The sequence below is a fragment of the Haliaeetus albicilla genome, chromosome 1, assembly GCF_947461875.1.
Source record: "Haliaeetus albicilla chromosome 1, bHalAlb1.1, whole genome shotgun sequence".
NCBI lineage: Eukaryota > Metazoa > Chordata > Aves > Accipitriformes > Accipitridae > Haliaeetus > Haliaeetus albicilla.
The window spans coordinates 1,450,812-1,470,140 of record NC_091483.1 but is presented as its reverse complement, the minus strand read 5'-3'; the positions used below and the strand labels follow the sequence as shown (position 1 = coordinate 1,470,140).

Below are 19,329 nucleotides of genomic sequence, written 5' to 3'. Positions count from 1 at the left end.
AGGTAATCTCATCACGTTTAACTGTCATGACTGCAAACACCTGTATCTCTGTTTCCAAACTTACAAAACAGGATATGAAAGTAGCTTCTTTATTTACTTTTGTTAGTTCACCTCAGTTCATTTTTCAAAGTCCATAAGAATATCACTGTGATTGTCACTTTTTTAAAAAAAGGAAGTAAAATAAAACAGAGTTATGTTATGGCAAAGCAAGTGTGTACAAAATACTGTCATATTTTCTTTCCAACTAGCTACAAGCCAGAAATAGAAACTTGATGTTTTGGCATTTTAAATATTTGAAAAGCATCCAAAATTACCATTTATTAAATTGTGAAACAGCGAAGCTTTTAATTCTATTCACTCTTACTCTAAGAAACTATTTCTGGCAAGCTCCTTTAAAAAAAAGAATTCCATACAAAGCATGAATGATTGTAATGATTGCATCCCATAATCAGAAATTATCAGGGTGCTCTCAGATTTCTTTAGTGTGGTTGAATTGCTTTAATATCTTTGCCATTAGTCTTTGTCATTCACTCAGTATCTCACAGGAGAATAGTTAATAAAAATATTTTTTTCCTTTGTAAGTAGCTATTTAAAAATTGTTTTCAGGTTTTGTTTTACACTTTTTAGACTCAGGAACATACTTTGTTTTTCTTGGACAGAATTTGTCCAGATTCAGCATGTAGAGTAATGCAAATCTTAAAATATGCCTGGTATTACAAAACTGGCAAAAGCCAGAGGGACCAGAATACGTAAGGTCTTCTTGTCGGAGGTGCTGAGCGCTCAGAACTCTTTTTCAGTCCTGTTAGAGCCTGTTTCAAAATCAAATCTTTGGTTTCCAAAGGTGGTACATAAAATCCTCCGCTAAAATTTTCATGTTAAGTCAAAAAATGGACTGTGTTATGCAGGAAGGAGGTAATCTTCTGCAAAACTGTTACATGTCCATACAGGCCAACTCTTTTTCTCTTATTTCTGGTGATAACCTGTGAAGTCATTAAGGGAGGATGATGAGGTTGTTAACAGCAATGCACACTTGAGCAGTCTTGTTAAAGATAGTATAGGTAAGAGGGGTCAGCACAGACTAGTCAAAAGGCCAGATTTTAAGCACTGCAGCCAAATTCTTTTTATGCCAGTTGTCACTATTAAAGTTTCAGGGTTTGGTGGGGTTTTGGGTTTTTTTGGTTGGTTTTTTTTTGGCTTGGGTTTGGAATTTTTTTGTAACTGTGCTGAGACACACTTACATTGTCCAGTTGGTTTGCATGCCGTTGTGCTGGGATATAACTCAGAATGTCCTACGGCAAATGTAATTTCTCTTTTTTTTTTTTAAAGTTTTCATATCATCTTTCCAATGCTAAAGCTTGAGCCGTTCTATATATGTGGAAATACAGAAGAGAAAGTCTCTATCTTCTGCAACACCTCACACAGGGTTAAAACATTGCAGATCACAGATGAAATTTGCCCATGCTGCTGGTATTTAGGGAGATTTAAGTGGTGCTTTAGGCTTTGTGCACATTCTTTCCACCCTAGATGCACATTGCTATGGCTGGAGAATAATTACATATGGCCATCATATTATATCATAATTAAGCAATTAAAGTATGCTCATGGCATTCTGTAGAGATTAATGACTGAACAGGAGAAGTTGCCACAGCTTATTACACAGGCTGGCTATCAATCCTCTAGGTAAAGCTTCTGGCCCGTGTTATTATTTCTGTCATAACCTATTCTGAATTTAAAAAGGTGAAGATAGGAATATTATTCTCTTTCATAAAAGCTATTTTCTTCTGAGTCCTTTATAGAATTGTATACCTCAAAAAAAGCTGCTGCTGTGCTGTACCAGGCTTCTCTGAAGAAGCAATGCTAATCACAGCTGTGTTGGTTTTTGTCAGGGTTATAATACTGAACATGGGAATTGTTCATTTTAGCCAGTTCTTGTTTCCTTTGTTTTGTAGAAAACCAATTATCTGAATTAATAAAAAACCATAATATTAACCAATTACCTTTAAAAATATGGCCCAGTGCTCCACATATCTTTGAGATTCATTCTGTACAAACAGAAGCTGATTAAGCGTTCAAAGAAAGACAAATTCACTGTGCTAGTAAGCCAGAGGTAGCCCGTATGACGCACTGCAGTAAGCACACAGTCTGTTCTGATCAAATCACATTTTTGCACACGCACACAGATGTGTGCACGTATATATACACCAATCAAGGGTCAAATTCTGGTCCCAATTAGTCTCTATTAATGGAGCTCTGTGGTTACTCATTTGCTATGAATTACTATGAATTAACAGTGAAATCTTGAATAGCAAAACTTAGCTCAGTATCAGGAAACAATATGAATTACAAATCCTCATATTATTTTTTAAAATTGTCATCCTTTTATTTCAGAAATTAGTATTTTTTCTAATTATATTCTGTGGATTCAGTTAAGAGGTATGTCAGCCTTTTGGAATAATGCTTAATGCATTTGCCCAGGGAAATCAGTACTAGAGGATGCCTCCAGCAGGCAATTTTGAGAGTATGTCTTGACTGTATCTCTAAATGTACAAATGCTCATTCTGCTCCTCACTTATTAGAAATCTATCTGTGGTAAGCAAGCACGCTTGGAAATCCCCAGAAATGTCTTTTATGACAGGTCTGAAAATACGGAAAAGAAAAGAAGCGAAGACAGATGGACAGTCAGAAGAAAATGCATGTGTTGATACCCATCAGCATGGTGGTCTGAACAATATGGAAAATTGTTATTATCTTAAGGCAGCAGGCTGCCTTATGAAACACTAATTGAATTTTTCTGCCTTGGTTTTTCTTTGAAACAGCTATAGGCTTACCGGTGGCAATTCACAATTCACAATCAACCCATCAACAGGACAAATCATCACCAGTGCTCTCCTCGATCGAGAGGCAAGGGAGAACTACACTTTGGTGGTGGTGGCAAGTGATGGGGGCTTCCCCAGGGCTCTCTCCAGTTCCACCAGCGTGCTTGTCTCCGTCGCCGATGTGAATGACAACCCACCCAAATTTCAACACCATCCCTACGTCACCCACGTCCCATCGCCTACCACTTCAGGTAACCTGATCAGTGGCAGTGCTTGGGATACTTCAGACTGCATAAACATCTTAATGAAATGCAAAGCTGTGCCACAAGAAATGTTTCTGAGATGTTCCTCTGCAGCTGTTTTCCAGGTTTTGTTATCTTCATGTTGGGTAGGAATGAATAATGGCAAGGCTCAATATATCACCTGCAATTTAGCAATTTTTTTTAGTTTGTTCCTTCCATCCAAATTCAATTATTTTCCTGCAGTTGTGTAAAGAAGACATAGTGTAAATGAGCACCCGCTCAAACAAATGATTAAATCATTTTGCTGGGGTTAGGAAGGCAATGGCCTCTTTTTCCTCTACAAGTCTCCTCCTGCATGTAGATGTTCTTTTTCCACCCTGAGCAATTCTTAAAGAGGATTTTGTCAACCTCTTCAAAAAAGGCCATATCTATATCAGATGTTAATTACATTGCCTTTCCTTGAGCTAAGTGTTGAAGTAAAATAAAATAAAAGCAAAGCCAAGCAACAACCTTCCTTTTGTGGAACCTACACCCAAATTAAAGTGACTTTACTCAATGCAGGAATTAATTTCTGATTCAGTTTATGTTTAAACAAGCCTGATAAATAAATACATTAGAAATGGGTAAGTCCAAAATACTCATACTTTCTATTTGCAGAATTGGCATTGCAAGGGGAAAGAAAGTAGAATATGTGTATTTGCATGAGGGTGGAGAGAATTTGCGGAAAGATTCTGCTATTTTGAGATTTTTTTTCCAAGATTTAAAATGGACTAATACTGCAACCTCCATTAGCTCAAAACAATAAAAGGATTTTATAATATGCTCACTGTATTACCACAGATTCACCAAACTGCAGTCACAGTGGTTGGCTGTGGAAGTCGGCGACACTGTGTTTTCATGTGAATATGCAGACATGGATATGTGATGCCTACAGAGAGGATTCCAAGACAAATGGTTTACAAAACAAATTTTCTTTTAAAACAACAAAAAGAAGGGCTTTTTTCTGTGTCTTGGGTTTTCTCTCTAAATTTTAAACAATTGCAAATACTTCTCCTTTTTATGGAAGAATGAATTTGTTTACATTTCTTCCCTGTTTTCAGAACAGCATTATGAAATTATTTTATTATTGCATTGTATCTTTGTGTATTCTGACTAGGGCACAGTGCCTTTGTGTGGTTTGGGGGGGCTGTTCTTTAAATGTGTTTGATGAAGAGTACACATAGGTTTAACTGATGTTTTCTGGCAATATCTTTTTGGATGTTTTTTGTATGAAACCCATTATAACTAGAAACATATAGAAAGCCTAAGCTATGTTTACTCTGTTTTTAACTTAGCAAAAACCTAGGGATGCATGCACTTTTTTATTTGCAACTTCCTCAGTTGATAGTTCACTTTCATTTAAAGGGAAATGTTAATATCTTTTCACATTATTTTGAAAGACTGTTGACAATGATGTTACTAGCAGGCATGGTGTCCATTAAAAAAAAACAAAACAAACCAAACAACTTTATTGCAGTCCAATGTAGCATCTGCAATAGCTTTTCCAAAAAAAAACCCCAAAGCCTCATAATTTGATCAAGACTTGTGCCTTTATTCCAATCACAGAATATCTAGTGCACATTTTGAAAGAAAAAGCTTGATTTACTTATTATTTTTTAGTAAATTTTAAAAGGGGGAACTAGTAATAATAATAATTAATAATATAATTTGCTTAAATGAAGCAAAAATCTTAATGTTTTTCTGTCCCATTTCTCACAAGGGTTCAAATACTGAACTTGTCTAAATATTCCTCCCCCTGGAGTACAAATCGTTGCACATGACAAATAGTGACATGAAGTATAGTTTTAAGGGGACGCTGTCAAAGTCATTCCTGCCTGTAAATGATTTTGCCTTAAGAGGTTGAAAACAACATGATTTTTATACAGGAATGGGTATTTTCTAAATTTCAGTACCAGTAAAACATCAACAGTGTTCTGCAAATGGATTGGACAGTGTCAGATTTGAAAGACGTGCCGTGCATTAGATCTGTAAATTCCAGTGCAAAAGGACACCCTGGATTCTCCTTGCAGATAGGCAAACGTAAAGGTTAATGCAAATGGTGCCCATATAGTCAAGCTGATTGTGAAGCATGAATTCGAAAGACCTGAAATGTAGTATATTCATGTTATTGCACTGGTGTGCAATAGTTTTGTATTTCTATATGATTTTTACCCCTATCTCAGAGGACCAGCGTGCTTTTAGAAATGCAGTCCTGTTAGTTACTGTCCTCAGAATACTCTTACAATGTCAGAAGCAAGAGGCTATTGGGGAAAAAGGAGCAGCATCTGGGGAATAGGAAAAAAAGGGGCTGCAAGGGAAGGTGGTTGTGTAGGGTAAATGTCTATGGGTGCTGCTTGTTCACTTATGTAACCTTAATAGTCATTGCATTCCAGGGTTTTTTTTACCTGGATAAATAAACTATGAGTACTTAAAAAAAAATCAAAATAACATTCAATCTTATTAGATTTATGGCTTTCATAATGTGAATGTTCTAGAAGTGGGGTGCTAGGCTTCCAAAAAGTTGCAGGTCCATTTTCCAATGCAGATGTATGTGCAGCCACTGACATCTGTACATGCATTTCTCTGAATGCAGTGACCTACTTTTCAAACCCCCATTTTTTGGCTGCATGCTTGTCTTGCGGGTTCACAAACTCACCTACCCCTTGCTGAAGTTAATCACCTTGTGACAAAACAAGTTCATTTTCAGAGCACTGTAAGGAAGAGCATACTGCTCCAGGACATGCTTCCGAGTGAAAAGCTGGCATCATGTTTCCTGCAATCAGTGCATTCATTAAAGAACTGCCCTTACTTTGTGCTCCGTTTCAGGCTCGTTTGTTTTTGCTGTGACCGTCACCGATGCAGATGCTGGCTCCAACGCTGAGCTCCATTATTCCCTCATGGGTAAAAACTCTGAGAAATTCCACATCGATCCAGCAAGGGGGGCAATCCTGGCTGCGAACCCGCTGGTGGGAGAATCCGAAGTCACCATTTCTGTTCACGTGAGGGACGGTGGCCGGTACCCCAAGACAGACTCTACAACTGTCACCGTGAGGTTTGTGAACAGAGCAGAATTTCCTCGCGTTCAGGCGGATCAGGAGACCTTCACGTTTCCTGAAAACCAAGCAGTCGGTACACTCGTCACCACCGTCTCCGGATCTTCAGCCAGAGGAGGCTCCTTGTCTTACTACATCGCCAGTGGTAACCTGGGCAGCACCTTCCTGGTCGACCAGGTGACAGGACAGCTTTCTGTCGGGCGGGCTTTAGATTTCGAAGCCATACAGAAATACGTGGTTTGGATCGAGGCCAGAGATACGGGCTTCCCTCCCTTCTCTTCATATAAGAAACTGGAAGTAACGGTGATAGACGTCAATGATAACGCACCGGAGTTTGAGCAAGATCCCTTCATTGCAGAAATAGTGGAAAACCTGTCCCCACGGAAGATACTAACGGTGGCTGCTGTTGACAGGGACAGTGGTCTAAATGGACAGTTAAATTACGAAATAATTGAGGGCAATACAGAAAATAGTTTCAGTATCAATCAAGCCACTGGTGAGATCAGAAGTGTCAGGCCCTTGGACAGGGAAAAATTGTCTCGATACACACTAACTATAAAAGCTTCAGATAAAGGCACCCCGCTCCAGAGCACAACCGTCAAAGTTATCATTAATATTTTAGATGAAAATGACAATGCTCCGAGGTTTTCCCAGATATTCAGTGCTTCTGTGCCTGAAAATGCACCTCTGGGTTTTACGGTAACCCGAGTCACGACGTCAGATGAAGACATTGGGGTGAATGCAGTCAGCAGGTATACCATAAGGGATACAAGTCTCCCATTTACCATAAATCCCAGCACTGGGGACATCACCATCAGCAGACCACTAAACAGGGAGGACACAGACCGCTACAGAATCAGGGTCTCTGCACATGACTCTGGGTGGACGGTGAGCACAGATGTCACCATATTTGTCACAGATGTCAACGACAATGCCCCACGATTTACAAAGCCATCCTATTACCTGGAGTGTCCGGAGCTTCCTGGGATTGGGTTGAAGGTCACCCAGGTTTCAGCCACGGATCCTGATGAAGGGTCGAACGGCCAAGTCTTCTACTTTATAAAATCCCAGTCTGAGTTCTTCCGAATTAATGCAACCACAGGGGAAATTTTCAACAAGCAGTATTTAAGGTACCAAAACTCCAGCGGTTCAAGCAATGTCAACATTAATAGGCACAGCTTCATCGTTACTTCTTCAGACCGAGGCAGTCCTCCATTAATGAGTGAGACAACTGTCACCATTAACATAGTAGACAGCAATGACAACGCACCACTGTTCCTCGCTCGTAAATATTTTACTCCTGTTACTAAGAATGTGAAGGTTGGCACAAACTTAATTAAAGTTACTGCAGTGGATGACAAAGACTTTGGCTTGAATTCTGAAGTGGAGTACTTTATCTCTGATGAAAGCAAAACTAATAAATTCAGACTGGACAGGAGTACAGGCTGGATTTCTGTGTCATCTTCACTAATGGCTGATTTGAACAAAAACTTTCTGTTTAAAGTGAAAGCAAAGGATAAAGGTAATCCTCCACTCTCATCCGAGGTAGCAGTTGAAATAGTAGTAACAGAGGAAAATTACCATACACCCGAGTTTTCTCAAAGCCGTATGAGTGTTACTATCCCGGAGAGCCACTCTGTTGGAACAGTGGTCAGGACGCTTTCAGCCCGAGACAGAGATGCTGCTATGAACGGATTAATCAGATATAATATTTCCTCTGGAAATGAGGCTGGCATCTTTGCTATTAATACAACTACTGGTACACTGACACTAGCAAAACCACTTGATTTTGAGTTACGCCAAAAGCATGAGCTAGTTGTTACTGCCACAGATGGAGGATGGGTGTCCAGAACAGGCTACTGCAGTGTCACTGTTAATGTCATTGATGTGAATGATAATTCTCCAGCATTCAGCCCTGAGGACTACTTTCCCAATGTGTTAGAAAATGCCCCCAGTGGGACAACTGTTATTCGTTTAAATGCCACTGATGCTGACTCTGGACCTAACGCTGTGATTGCATATGCTATTCAGTCGTCAGATAGTGACCTCTTTGTCATTGACCCCAATACAGGAACGATCACCACCCAGGGATTTTTAGATTATGAAACAAAGCAAAGTTACCATTTAACGGTAAAGGCTTTTAATGTTCCAGATGAAGAGAGGTGCAGCTTTGCTAGTGTCAACATCCAATTAGAAGGGACAAATGAATATGTGCCCCGTTTTGTGTCCAAGCTTTATTATTTTGAGGTTTCTGAGGCAGCGTCCAAAGGTACTGTTGTAGGTGAAGTTTTTGCAAGTGATCGTGATATGGGAACTGATGGAGAAGTCCACTACCTTATCTTTGGCAACAGCAGAAAGAAAGGCTTCCAGATAGATGAAAAAAGTGGCCAAATCTATGTTTCAGGACCTCTCGACAGAGAAAAAGAAGAACGAATCTCTTTGAAAGTCCTCGCAAAAAATTTGGGGAGCATTCGTGGTGCAGATATAGATGAAGTAACTGTTAATATCACTATACTGGATGCCAATGATCCTCCCGTTTTTACCTTAGGAACCTACAATATACAAATTAGCGAAGGCGTTCCTCCAGGCACCCATGTCACGTTTGTGAGTGCCTTTGATTCAGATTCTGTCCCTAGCTGGAGCAGGTTTTCCTATTTCATTGGGTCCGGCAACGACAACAACGCCTTTTCCATCAACCCGCAGACAGGACAGGTGACGGTCACTGCAGAGCTGGATCGAGAAACGTTGCCTGTGTACAACCTGTCTGTGCTGGCCATCGATTCGGGAACGCCGTCTGCTACAGGAAGTGCCTCTTTATTGGTAACTTTGGAAGATATCAATGACAATGGCCCCACCTTGTCCACCAGCCAAGGAGAAGTCATGGAAAATAACCGTGCGGGAACTCTCGTGATGACGCTTCAATCGTCAGATCCTGATCTCCCTCCGAACCAAGGTCCCTTTACGTATTACTTGCTCAGCACCGGCCCCGCAACCAGCTACTTCAGCCTTAGCACCGCTGGCGTGCTGACAACGACAAGAGAGATTGACAGGGAGCAGATCAGTGATTTCTACCTGTCGGTGATTACGAGAGACTCTGGCGTTCCCCAGATGTCTTCCACAGGAACTGTGCAGATCAAGGTAATAGACCAAAACGACAACCCGTCTCAGCCCAGAACGGTAGAAATCTTTGTTCACTATTACGGAAACCTCTTCCCAGGTGGAATTTTGGGCAACGTAAAGCCACAGGACCCAGATGTGCTAGACAGCTTCCAGTGCTCCCTCACCTCAGGAGTCACCAGCCTCTTCAGCATTCCCGGGGGGACCTGCGAGCTGCACTCGCAGGCGAGGTCCACGGATGGCACGTTCGACCTGGCCGTCCTCAGCAACGACGGGTTGCACGGTGCCGTCACCAGCAGCGTCCGGATTTTCTTCGCGGGCTTCGGCAACGCCACCGTTGACAACAGCATCCTCCTCCGCCTGAGCACCCACAGCGTGCGGGATTTTCTGACGAATCACTACCTCCACTTCTTACGCATCGCCAGCTCCCAGCTGACGGGGCTGGGCACCACCGTCCAGCTCTACGGGCTGTACGAGGAGAGCAACCACACCTTCCTGATGGCGGCCGTCAAACGCGGCAACAACCAGTATGTGAATCCCAGCGGCGTGGCCACCTTCTTCGAGAGCATCAAAGACGTCCTCTTCCGCCAGAGCGGGGTGCGGATCGAGGCTGTGGACCACGACTGGTGCCTGCAGAGCCCCTGCCAGAACGGAGGGAGCTGCTTGAGGAGGTTGGCGGTGAGCCCAGCTCTGAAGAGTCACGAGAGCGTCCCCGTCATCATCGTGGCCAACGAGCCTCTCCGGCCCTTCGTGTGCAGGTGCATGCCTGGGTACGATGGGAGTCTGTGCGAGACGGACATCGACGAATGCCTCCCTTCCCCCTGCCACAATGACGGGACGTGCCACAACTTGGTGGGGGGCTTCTCGTGCAGTTGCCTGGAGGGCTTCACCGGCATGGCCTGCGAGAGGGACGTCAACGAGTGCCTTTCCAACCCATGCAAAAACGGTGCCGCCTGCCAGAACTTCCCGGGAAGCTTCAACTGCGTTTGTAAAACTGGGTATACAGGTACGCTTTTACTTCTCTATATCTTACAGTCCAGAAGAGATGGGAAGAGGGTGGAAATGTGCCTTGTAAGCACAAGGTTGTCCGAATACGCGCATCCCCGGTAGCTGAGGAGATCCTGCAAAGTGAGGTATTTGTAGTTATGAAACCTCAGAAGACCAGGTGCCCACAGTATTATTTTATTTTAGCTCTGTCCTCAGGCAAATCTCACTTACCTGATTTGCATTAGAACAGAAAGATTTTTACAAGAGCTATTTTAACTTATTAAATGTGTAGAAACCATTTCCAATGTTTAAGTATGATTTTTCTGTTCTTGTTACTGTTAGGCATATTGTGGTAGCATTTCAAGTCTGCTAGGAGTGTGCCAAGCAAGAAAATCGCCCTCTGCCCCAAATTGCTTGCAGTCATACAAGGCAGAAAACAGATGAGAGATATGGGGAAAAAACAGAATTCAGGCAAAATGATCAAGCATGCCTCTTCTGTATTTTGTCCCTTTGTCATTTTTTTTTCATTAACAACAGAAATGTCTGCAGCATTCCTACCTCTTCTGAGTATTTTTCTCTAATATTTATTACACATTCAAACATAGCAGCATTTTATCCCTAGAAAAGCAGACTGATGTTTGCTTCTATCGTGAGTATGATATTTAAGGAAGGTTCTGAACAATTTTAACCATTGCTTATGGCCACTTTTTACAGACATCATAAAAAAATCTAACAAGAGAAGATAAGGTAAGGCTTTCATTACCTTTTCTAAAGAGTATATCTGTATCACAGATGCCCCAAGGCAGCCCAGGTCGGCACAGCCATGCTCATTATGGTGTGTGTATTAGGGCTTGCCACCACTGCCACCAAAATTCATTTGTAACCAGTGGAGTGATCAGGGGGTTATTGTTCTTTTGGGTTTTTTTCTTAAACCAGATTAGTACAGGAGATGTGATACACTTTATTAAAAAGGAGAAGGTTAATCAATTTCAAAATAAAGGTATAACTACTTCATTTAAAGCACAGCTACAGCAGTGGATACATATTTGTTGTGAAAGGCCTGTTGATATAAAGGACACTGATGTGATCTTTTTTGCGAACCTCACAAATATACTACTGAGCCTCAGGTCAGGAGCAATTATTGTTAATTGACAAGCAGTTCTAATTAAGTTACCACTCCAGGATTTTATTTCATGTTGTATTCGTGCATCAAATTATTTTGCCAGGAGCATGGCAAAATAATTCTAGGGCACCTATCCCCTGTAACTAACTCTTTAGGTCATTAGCAGCAGAGATTACATGGGCATATGCTTGCTGTTGCAATGAAGCAAAACACTTCATTAAGTCTAGCAGCATACTATAGTGTATGCCTCTAGCCTATAATTTGAAACATTAAAGAAACGTCCAGCTAATTTTTTCTGGTATTAAAGCTCATATCTTAATGTTCTACCCTTCTGTCAGCTAAAAATAAAGTTCTACATGTGACAAGCTTGAAAAAAGAAGAACGTTTTAACTAAGAAAATGTGATGAGAGACTCTTACAGTTTGAAGTGTTGGATTTCTTTCACGCCATGAATTAAATGTGGCGTCTGATATGAGCTTTCTTAAACTCCTTGTCAACACAAATAACATTAAAACTGACTACCACTGGGGCAGACGTTTCCATTTGGGAGTCAGATCTTTTTAAATCGGTTGGCCATTGCAGAATCAAGAATTATTTAAGTGTCTGGAGATTAATTGATCAAGACAGAAAACAAATGGCATCAAAGTATGCTATTAAAAACCAAAATGTCTTCGGAGTTGAATATCAGCGGAGCTTCTTAGATAAGACTACAATTAATATTCAGTATATTTAGACATTTTATGTCTGCAAAAGCATATTTGAAATTCTGCAAATTTAATATTCAATAGGTTCTGCAAACAAATGTCAGAATACAGATTGTTTGAGAATGCTTGACATAGAGACTATTATGTCGTTGTTATACTGCCAACAGAAAGAGAATACAGCTGCTTGGGCATTTAATCCTGATTCATATATGATTAAGGATAGCCATAGTGAATGTAAAAATAAAGCCTGAAACTGTTTCTTTATGAATATAAATCTTGAGTGCCTCAGCAAAAAAAAAAAAATAAAAGAGACATCCAAAATAGTGGATTTCTAATTCAGTTTACCATATACATAGCTTTGCTGCTTCTCTTGGAATGAAAATACAGTCTCATAATTGAATTTGCTTGCTCGGTAAAAAAATAATATTTACACGGTACTGCATACAAGTTGAAATTAGTATTTTCTGAGACAGACTCTCTGTTCACCGTAAATTAGAGTACATGAGCTGTAGACCTTTATAATGGCCTACCTGAAAATTGAGAGTCTTACTTTTCCTTGATTTATTATGTTTCGTCAGCTGCATTTCACTTCATCATACTGCAAAGGTAATGTAGTTCTTTTCACTGAATAGGATTATAAAGACTGATTACCTCAGAGCAACATCATTAGGGTTTAAACAATCTGTTATAATTACATCTCTTAATGATGATCAGGTTTTGTTTTTAAAATAATCACTTTCTTGAGGGAATATACTTTGTGATTTACAGTAGTTGTCTGCCCTTCCTTTGAACCCTTCATTTCCTGTTTTCCAGGTCTCATTAAGATGAAGGAATGTAGGTTTGTGAAATTGTTTCAAATGTAAGATTAAAATATTAGAACAACCACTTTAAAAGATGGACACAGAGAACCATGAAAACTAAAACTCTCAAATCAGCTGAAATCTAACCCAAAAGCATTCAGCTGGTATCTGTTCCTGTTACATTTTTCAATTTTAAAAAACAAATCTCAGAAAGTTAGATTTTTGCATAAGCCCCTACATGTGATATCATCAGCTTGAGGTGATGAATGATAAATGCTGAGTGCTGACTGTTATCAATTTTCCAGCACTACCCGAATTTTTCATGGTCTTCAGAAAAGGATCTTTCTGACACAAAAATGAATGCCCTGAATCCTTCAATATTTCAGCTGAGAAGAGAGCTATAAACTCAACTAACTGCAACAGTCACCTGAACTGGAGTGTAACTGGGGTGGCTCTGGTTTGGAGTCTCCCTGGTTCCCAAAACATTGGCTGAGGCATTTCCTTCCCCTCGCTGGATTTGATACCCTGAAACACTGATCAAACATATATGATTAGCCTAATTCTTTATGCTGTCCAAATAAAATCATTCCCCGAGAAGTGCGTAGTAGTCCGGATGTGTGAAAATGCTTCTTGAAAATTGACTTGCTTAAGCTATGAAAAGACAAACATCTCATAATTTTTCAAGGCACATTACTTAGGTGGGATAAAAGTCTATCAGAGCATTACTCTTAAATTCATGTTGTAAAACTTAAATCAGCAGACTGTTGTGGAAAATGACCTCTGAAACCCAAAACTACCCTAGTTTTGTGAGGTTAAGGTCATTGGCATTATCCTTCTGGAAAGCAGTAAAACTGAGCACTTGTGTTCAGGTGAGGATGCTTTTATGCATAGTGGCAAACAGTTTCTTATCCTCTTCAATCCAGTAAGGTTCCTTGAATGATTTGCTTTATCTGTGCAAGAGAGAATTTCAAAATAGCTAGTACTTGTGTAAATTCTCTACTCAGGAAAAACAGCCCTCTCTAAAAATCCTTTTTTTTTTTTTCTTCTGTCTACAAAAAATGCTATCTAAATATAAGCATAATATTTTAAGCAGAATGGCAAAAACAATGGGTTTGCAAGCTATGTTTTCTTCTTCCAAATCTAAATCTTTAGTACACACCTTATTGTGTCTGTAACCCATGGAAGCGGTAGGCCATCAGGGTGGACTTGAACAAATATACTCTTACATACTCTTAAGGTACTGGAAAGCTAGCATTAGCATACTGCAAGGGAGATAACTGAAAATGGTAGGACAACCTGCTGCCATCTTGGATGGCTCTACTTGCTAGAGGAGTAAGGTGTTAAAAAAAGTCGAAGTTCAGCAGAAGCTGCAGGACTGAGTACAGTGTAACTGGTATCACAGCCACTTACCTGGAGGAATCCCCATGGTGAAAAACAAACAAGAGAAAAACCCTGCTGGGAATGGGGGTTGGGGTCAGTTCATCACACGCTGTCTCTGCCGCTCCTTCGTCCTCAGGGGCAGGACTCCTCACACTCTTCCCCTGCTCCAGCATGGGGTCCCTCCCACGGGAGACAGTCCTCCATGAACTTCTCCAGCGTGAGTCCTTCCCACAGGCTGCAGTTCTTCACGAACTGCTCCAGCGTGGGCCCCTTCCACGGGCTGCAGTCCTTCAGGCACACACTGCTCCAGCGTGGGTCCCCTGCAGGGTCACAAGTCCTGCCAGCAAACCTGCTCCAGCGTGGGCTCCTCTCTCCATGGGTACGCAGGTCTTGCCAGGAGCCTGCTCCAGCATGGGCTTCCCACGGGGTCACAGCCTCCTTCGGGCATCCCCCTGCTCCGGCGTGGGGTCCTCCCCAGGCTGCAGGTGGAGATCTGCTGCCCCGTGGACCTCCCTGGGCTGCAGGGGGACAGCCTGCCTCACCATGGTCTTCCCCACGGGCTGCAGGGGAATCTCCACTCCGGCACCTGGAGCATCTCCTCCCCTCCTTCTGCACTGACCTGGGGGTCTGCATAGGGGTTTCTCTCACATGTTCTCCTCCTGTCTTTGGCTGCAGTTGCGCAGGTTTTCTTTCCCTTTCTTAAACGTGTTATCCCAGAGGTTCTACCACCATCGCTGATGGGCTCGGCCTTGGCCGTTGGCGGGTCCATCTTGGAGCTTCTAGCAGCTTCTCACAGAAGCCACCCCTTTAACCCCCGTGCTACCAAAGCCTTGCCACGCAAACCCAGTACACACGCATTTAAAGAGGAAAAATAAGCTTCATAGGCATCTTTTCTTGGATCGTTATTCCAAATGTAAATAGATAAATTTTTCCCAGGTCTTTAGCACTTCAGTGAATGGCAAAGAATAGCCAAAATTTCTTCTTCCTTTAAATAAATACTAGTTTTAATAGCTCTGATGAATTGTTAAATCAGAGTATTCATCTTCTCCTGTGTCAAAACAGTTGGAATAAATGCAAACATACTTTTATTAGTTTCATGAATTATTCAAACATTTGTTAATTATGAAGATGTTGTTATTCGCTGGTTAAAATATGTGCAGCTAAAATAAACATCCATATTCTGATGCTGACTCAGCAAATATGCCAGCTTTAATGTTAGCTGAGAAAAAAAAAGAGTATTTAGACTGAATTGCAAAAAACTGAGTAAGCCTTATTAGCTACACTTGATTTTTGTGAAAACTAAGAAACATCATTGAGCTATTTTAAGCATCTCTACCTCACTCTTGCTACGTGTTCTCCTCAGTAAGTCAAAGATCTGTTCTATATACCATAATTTTAAAATAAAGAAAATAGCAAAATCTAACATAAAAAGTTAGCTCATCCTTCAGTCATGCCCGTTAGAGAATAAAATATAAATAAATACCCCCAAAGCATAATTAGGTTCAGACACTGGAAATGTTTCCTGGATTTATGGTGAATCTACAAGTTACATATTAACCACAGGAATCCTCCAGTGCTCTCTTTCCATCCTGCTTGCAGTCACACGTGGAAGGCTGCTGCTCCCATGGAAGAACTGCCTGCAAACTTCTTTAGGTTAAACAGAAAAGTAGAGGGGAAAAATAAGAGGTTTACTTAATTAGGTGACTGAAGATGCGAAATTCTGAAAAAGCTAGCAGAGTTAATATAGCACAGTCCTGATTTTCTACAGTTTTAGGGACCAGCAGTTCCTAAGGACTGCATATTGTGCATTGCTGTCACATGAGATGTAAGAATTATAAGATAAATGTGGCATATAAGAATGGATAGCCTCTATGCAAGCTCTTGTTGTATTTTTAACTTAAACATATATTATATGATCGAGCAATAAAGTAATTCATTATCAGAGCAATAAGGCAGTCTTAGCCTTTGCTATGTGTATATATCCTGGCCTAGATGAAGTTCAAGGAAAGGTCTGGAAGAGCGTGGCTGATTTTGCTGGGTTTCGTGGAGAAGCACAAGGGACAAACATGACAATTCTTTCAAGTTTTTGCTGAGCAGGCAGCGAAGGCTGGCACTGCTGGCAGAAGGAAGGCAGGTACCAAGAGTGGTGTATAGTGGAAGTGTTGCAAAACTGATAAAAGCTAAGCAAAGAAAAACTTAGAAGTGAAGACCAATACTTCTGTAGTTAACATTTCCGTACAAAGAATATTTTAGTTTTGTACAAAGAACCCCCTTGTCAGTATTCGGCATCTGTTAAAATCTTCACTTTTTCTCTTGGTTCCCTTCCTTGTTGAAATGAATTATGTGATTTCAGTTTATTCTCTGGTGAATAATGTTTGCCCCATGTGACAATGTCTGCTTAGAAAAGGACTGTATCCAGGGTAACTTGTTTTAGCTCTGGAGGACTGTGGTCCCTCCGAGTCAGGAAGGAGGTTGTAATTGATGAGGAAAAATCAGAAAAATCATATAATGTACAATAGCAGCCTGTGTTCAGCATGTTGTGCTCATGCAGGGTCCAGCCAGGGCTGTCCGTGTCTCCTTCATACTAATGAGTACATTGCATTCAATGTGGGGGGAAATGTTTTTTTTTTCTTTTTTTAATTCAGCATCTCCTTTCATTTCATGATCTCTCTTTTACAGACACCAGTTAATTAAAAAAATTAAAAAATTAAAAAACAAAACAAATCCACCAATACTACCTCTACGAGATAATTACAGTGAGACACTTGAAAAGTAAAGTGAATTTCTCTGAGTTGCGTGTCGTGCCTGCGTCAGGGCTGGGAGCAGCCCAGCATCGTGTCTGTGTTTCCTCCCCTCTCCATCCCACAGCTGCAACTGGTCCCTGGCCCCCTCCCTCCTGGCTATGCGTTCAGCATTGGTTCATAAGCTCGTTACCTAAATACCAGCCTGACTTTCCTCTTGACCTGAATACTCTGACCTGGAAATTGCTTTTATTTCCTAATTGCAGGGAAAACGTGTGACTCCACTGTCAATTACTGTGAGTGCAACCCCTGTTTCAATGGTGGATCCTGCCAAAGCGGGGTGGAGGGGTACTACTGCCACTGCCCCTTCGGTGAGTACGCTGCTCCTCCTCTCTGCTTGATCTTCCCTTTCCCTATTAATAATTCTCAAATCGCTATTTATTTTTACCCGCATAAAACCGAGGGGTGTGTATATGGATCCCGCTTCGTGGGCAGGTGTTGGTCATCTCCTGGCCCCATCCTTTCTGGTTTTCCCCAGCTGCAAGTGAGGAGCACGACGTTAATATTGGCACTTTTATATTTAGTAGATTTGATTAAAAGAACCTGACTGAATCAAAACAGCTTTGTTAGCTCCCACCAGTACTTGCCCATTCAATTCATTGTATGTTAATAAAGTTCTGAGTTCCAAAACCAGAGTACTATTCCAAGAATCAGAGAAGTGTATAGTACCGCCAAAAAAGTTTAGTAATTATTAGAATTTAATTATCCCAAATTTTGTTTGTGGAATGAACGCAATAAAGACCGAAAACAACACAGATTTTTTTAAGGTATCATGATATAATTGCAGCAAGATTCGTTCTGAATGCAGATTAATCCAGAATTGTCATTGTTTATATAGAAAAGCATGAGAGTAAATGCAACAGATTATCCAAAAACTAGATACACCTGAGAAATCATCTACAATATTTTAAGGCTGCTGAAAACCCTCACACAAAAGTATGGTTCTCAATACGCTTTTCTAACTACCTCTGAATATGGTCTTCTGCTATCATGTGGAATAACTTCTTTATTCTGTTTTATTTCCTTTGTTTTATGTTTCCTCAGAGTTTATTCATTTCCTATATAGTCATAGTCCCTTGTAAATGTAACTAATATTCATAAATTAAGTAAGTTTTTTCTCGTTGCTGCAGTAAAAAAAAAAAAACAAGGGAAATTACATTACAGAGATCTGAAAAGAAATATATAGAATGCATCAAAATATTCAGATCAATAAAAATACAAGAAGGCATAATATTTTGGTCACATATAGACTTATATTGTATATATAAAAAATGAACCACTGATTGAGAAACAGTCCAGATAACAGCTATAAAGAGAAAAGTAAGCTCAAGTTACAAATTTATTTCCTTAACTGGATTAACAAATGCCTGATGATAATTAACAACCATATCTGACATAGCTGTCAAACTCACTTTTTTTTGTTTTCTAAAGAAACCATAGAGCTCAATGAAATGTACTTTGTTTTTCAATAGATATAACTATCATTTGTAACTCAATATTTAAGTTAAATATATATACTTCACCACCCACCTATGGGTAATAGGATTCTTCTGTTCAAGTTGCATATTTTTAATCATACATTAGACATTTCTTAAAGAGCCTGTGTATCATAGCCATGTCTAGAGCACATCAATACTTTGTTTCTGGGAGAATGCACAGTGAGGAGAAAACTACCTGATACCAGATTTTACTTTTCATTTTGCAGGTGTTTTTGGGAATCATTGTGAACTGAACAGTTATGGATTTGAAGAGTTGTCGTATATGGAGTTTCCCAGTATGGATCCAAACAATAATTACATCTATATAAAGTTTGCCACTATAAAAAGTAACGCCTTAATGTTGTATAACTACGATAACCAAACCGGAGAGCGGGCAGAATTTCTGGCCCTGGAAATAGCAGAAGAGAGGCTAAGATTCTCCTACAATCTTGGCAGTGGCACATACAAGCTTACCACAACTAAGAAGGTGTCTGATGGACAATTTCACACAGTTATTGCCCGGAGGGCTGGAATGGTAAGAAATGCTAAAATGAGAATTTAAGACAAGTTCAGCCAAGTCACTTTGGCTTCCACATGAACTCAGAGGAACATAAAATTAGTAACGTTGCATTTGCTAGCAGAACCTCCAACTTTGGAAAAAAACCTCCCTCGTTTCTGTCTTACTCCAAGACCTATAATGGTTTGTTTAGTATGATGATGATAAAGAATAATTAAAAAAACATGTGCAATGCCCTGTACTCTTAATGTGAAAAATGAGAACCAGGAATAA

General features: G+C 40.5%; 1 protein-coding gene across 1 annotated transcript in view; it reads left to right on the top strand.

The window, feature by feature from the left end:
- Positions 1-19,329, top strand: part of FAT4 (FAT atypical cadherin 4) — a 149,339-nt gene that overhangs the window by 109,717 nt on the left and 20,293 nt on the right. Inside the window, exons 8-11 of the mRNA XM_069795693.1 lie at positions 2,817-3,067; positions 5,924-10,273; positions 17,268-17,372; positions 18,767-19,074. Of these exons, the coding sequence (XP_069651794.1) occupies positions 2,817-3,067; positions 5,924-10,273; positions 17,268-17,372; positions 18,767-19,074 (5,014 nt within the window). The remainder of the gene's footprint in view (positions 1-2,816; positions 3,068-5,923; positions 10,274-17,267; positions 17,373-18,766; positions 19,075-19,329) is intronic.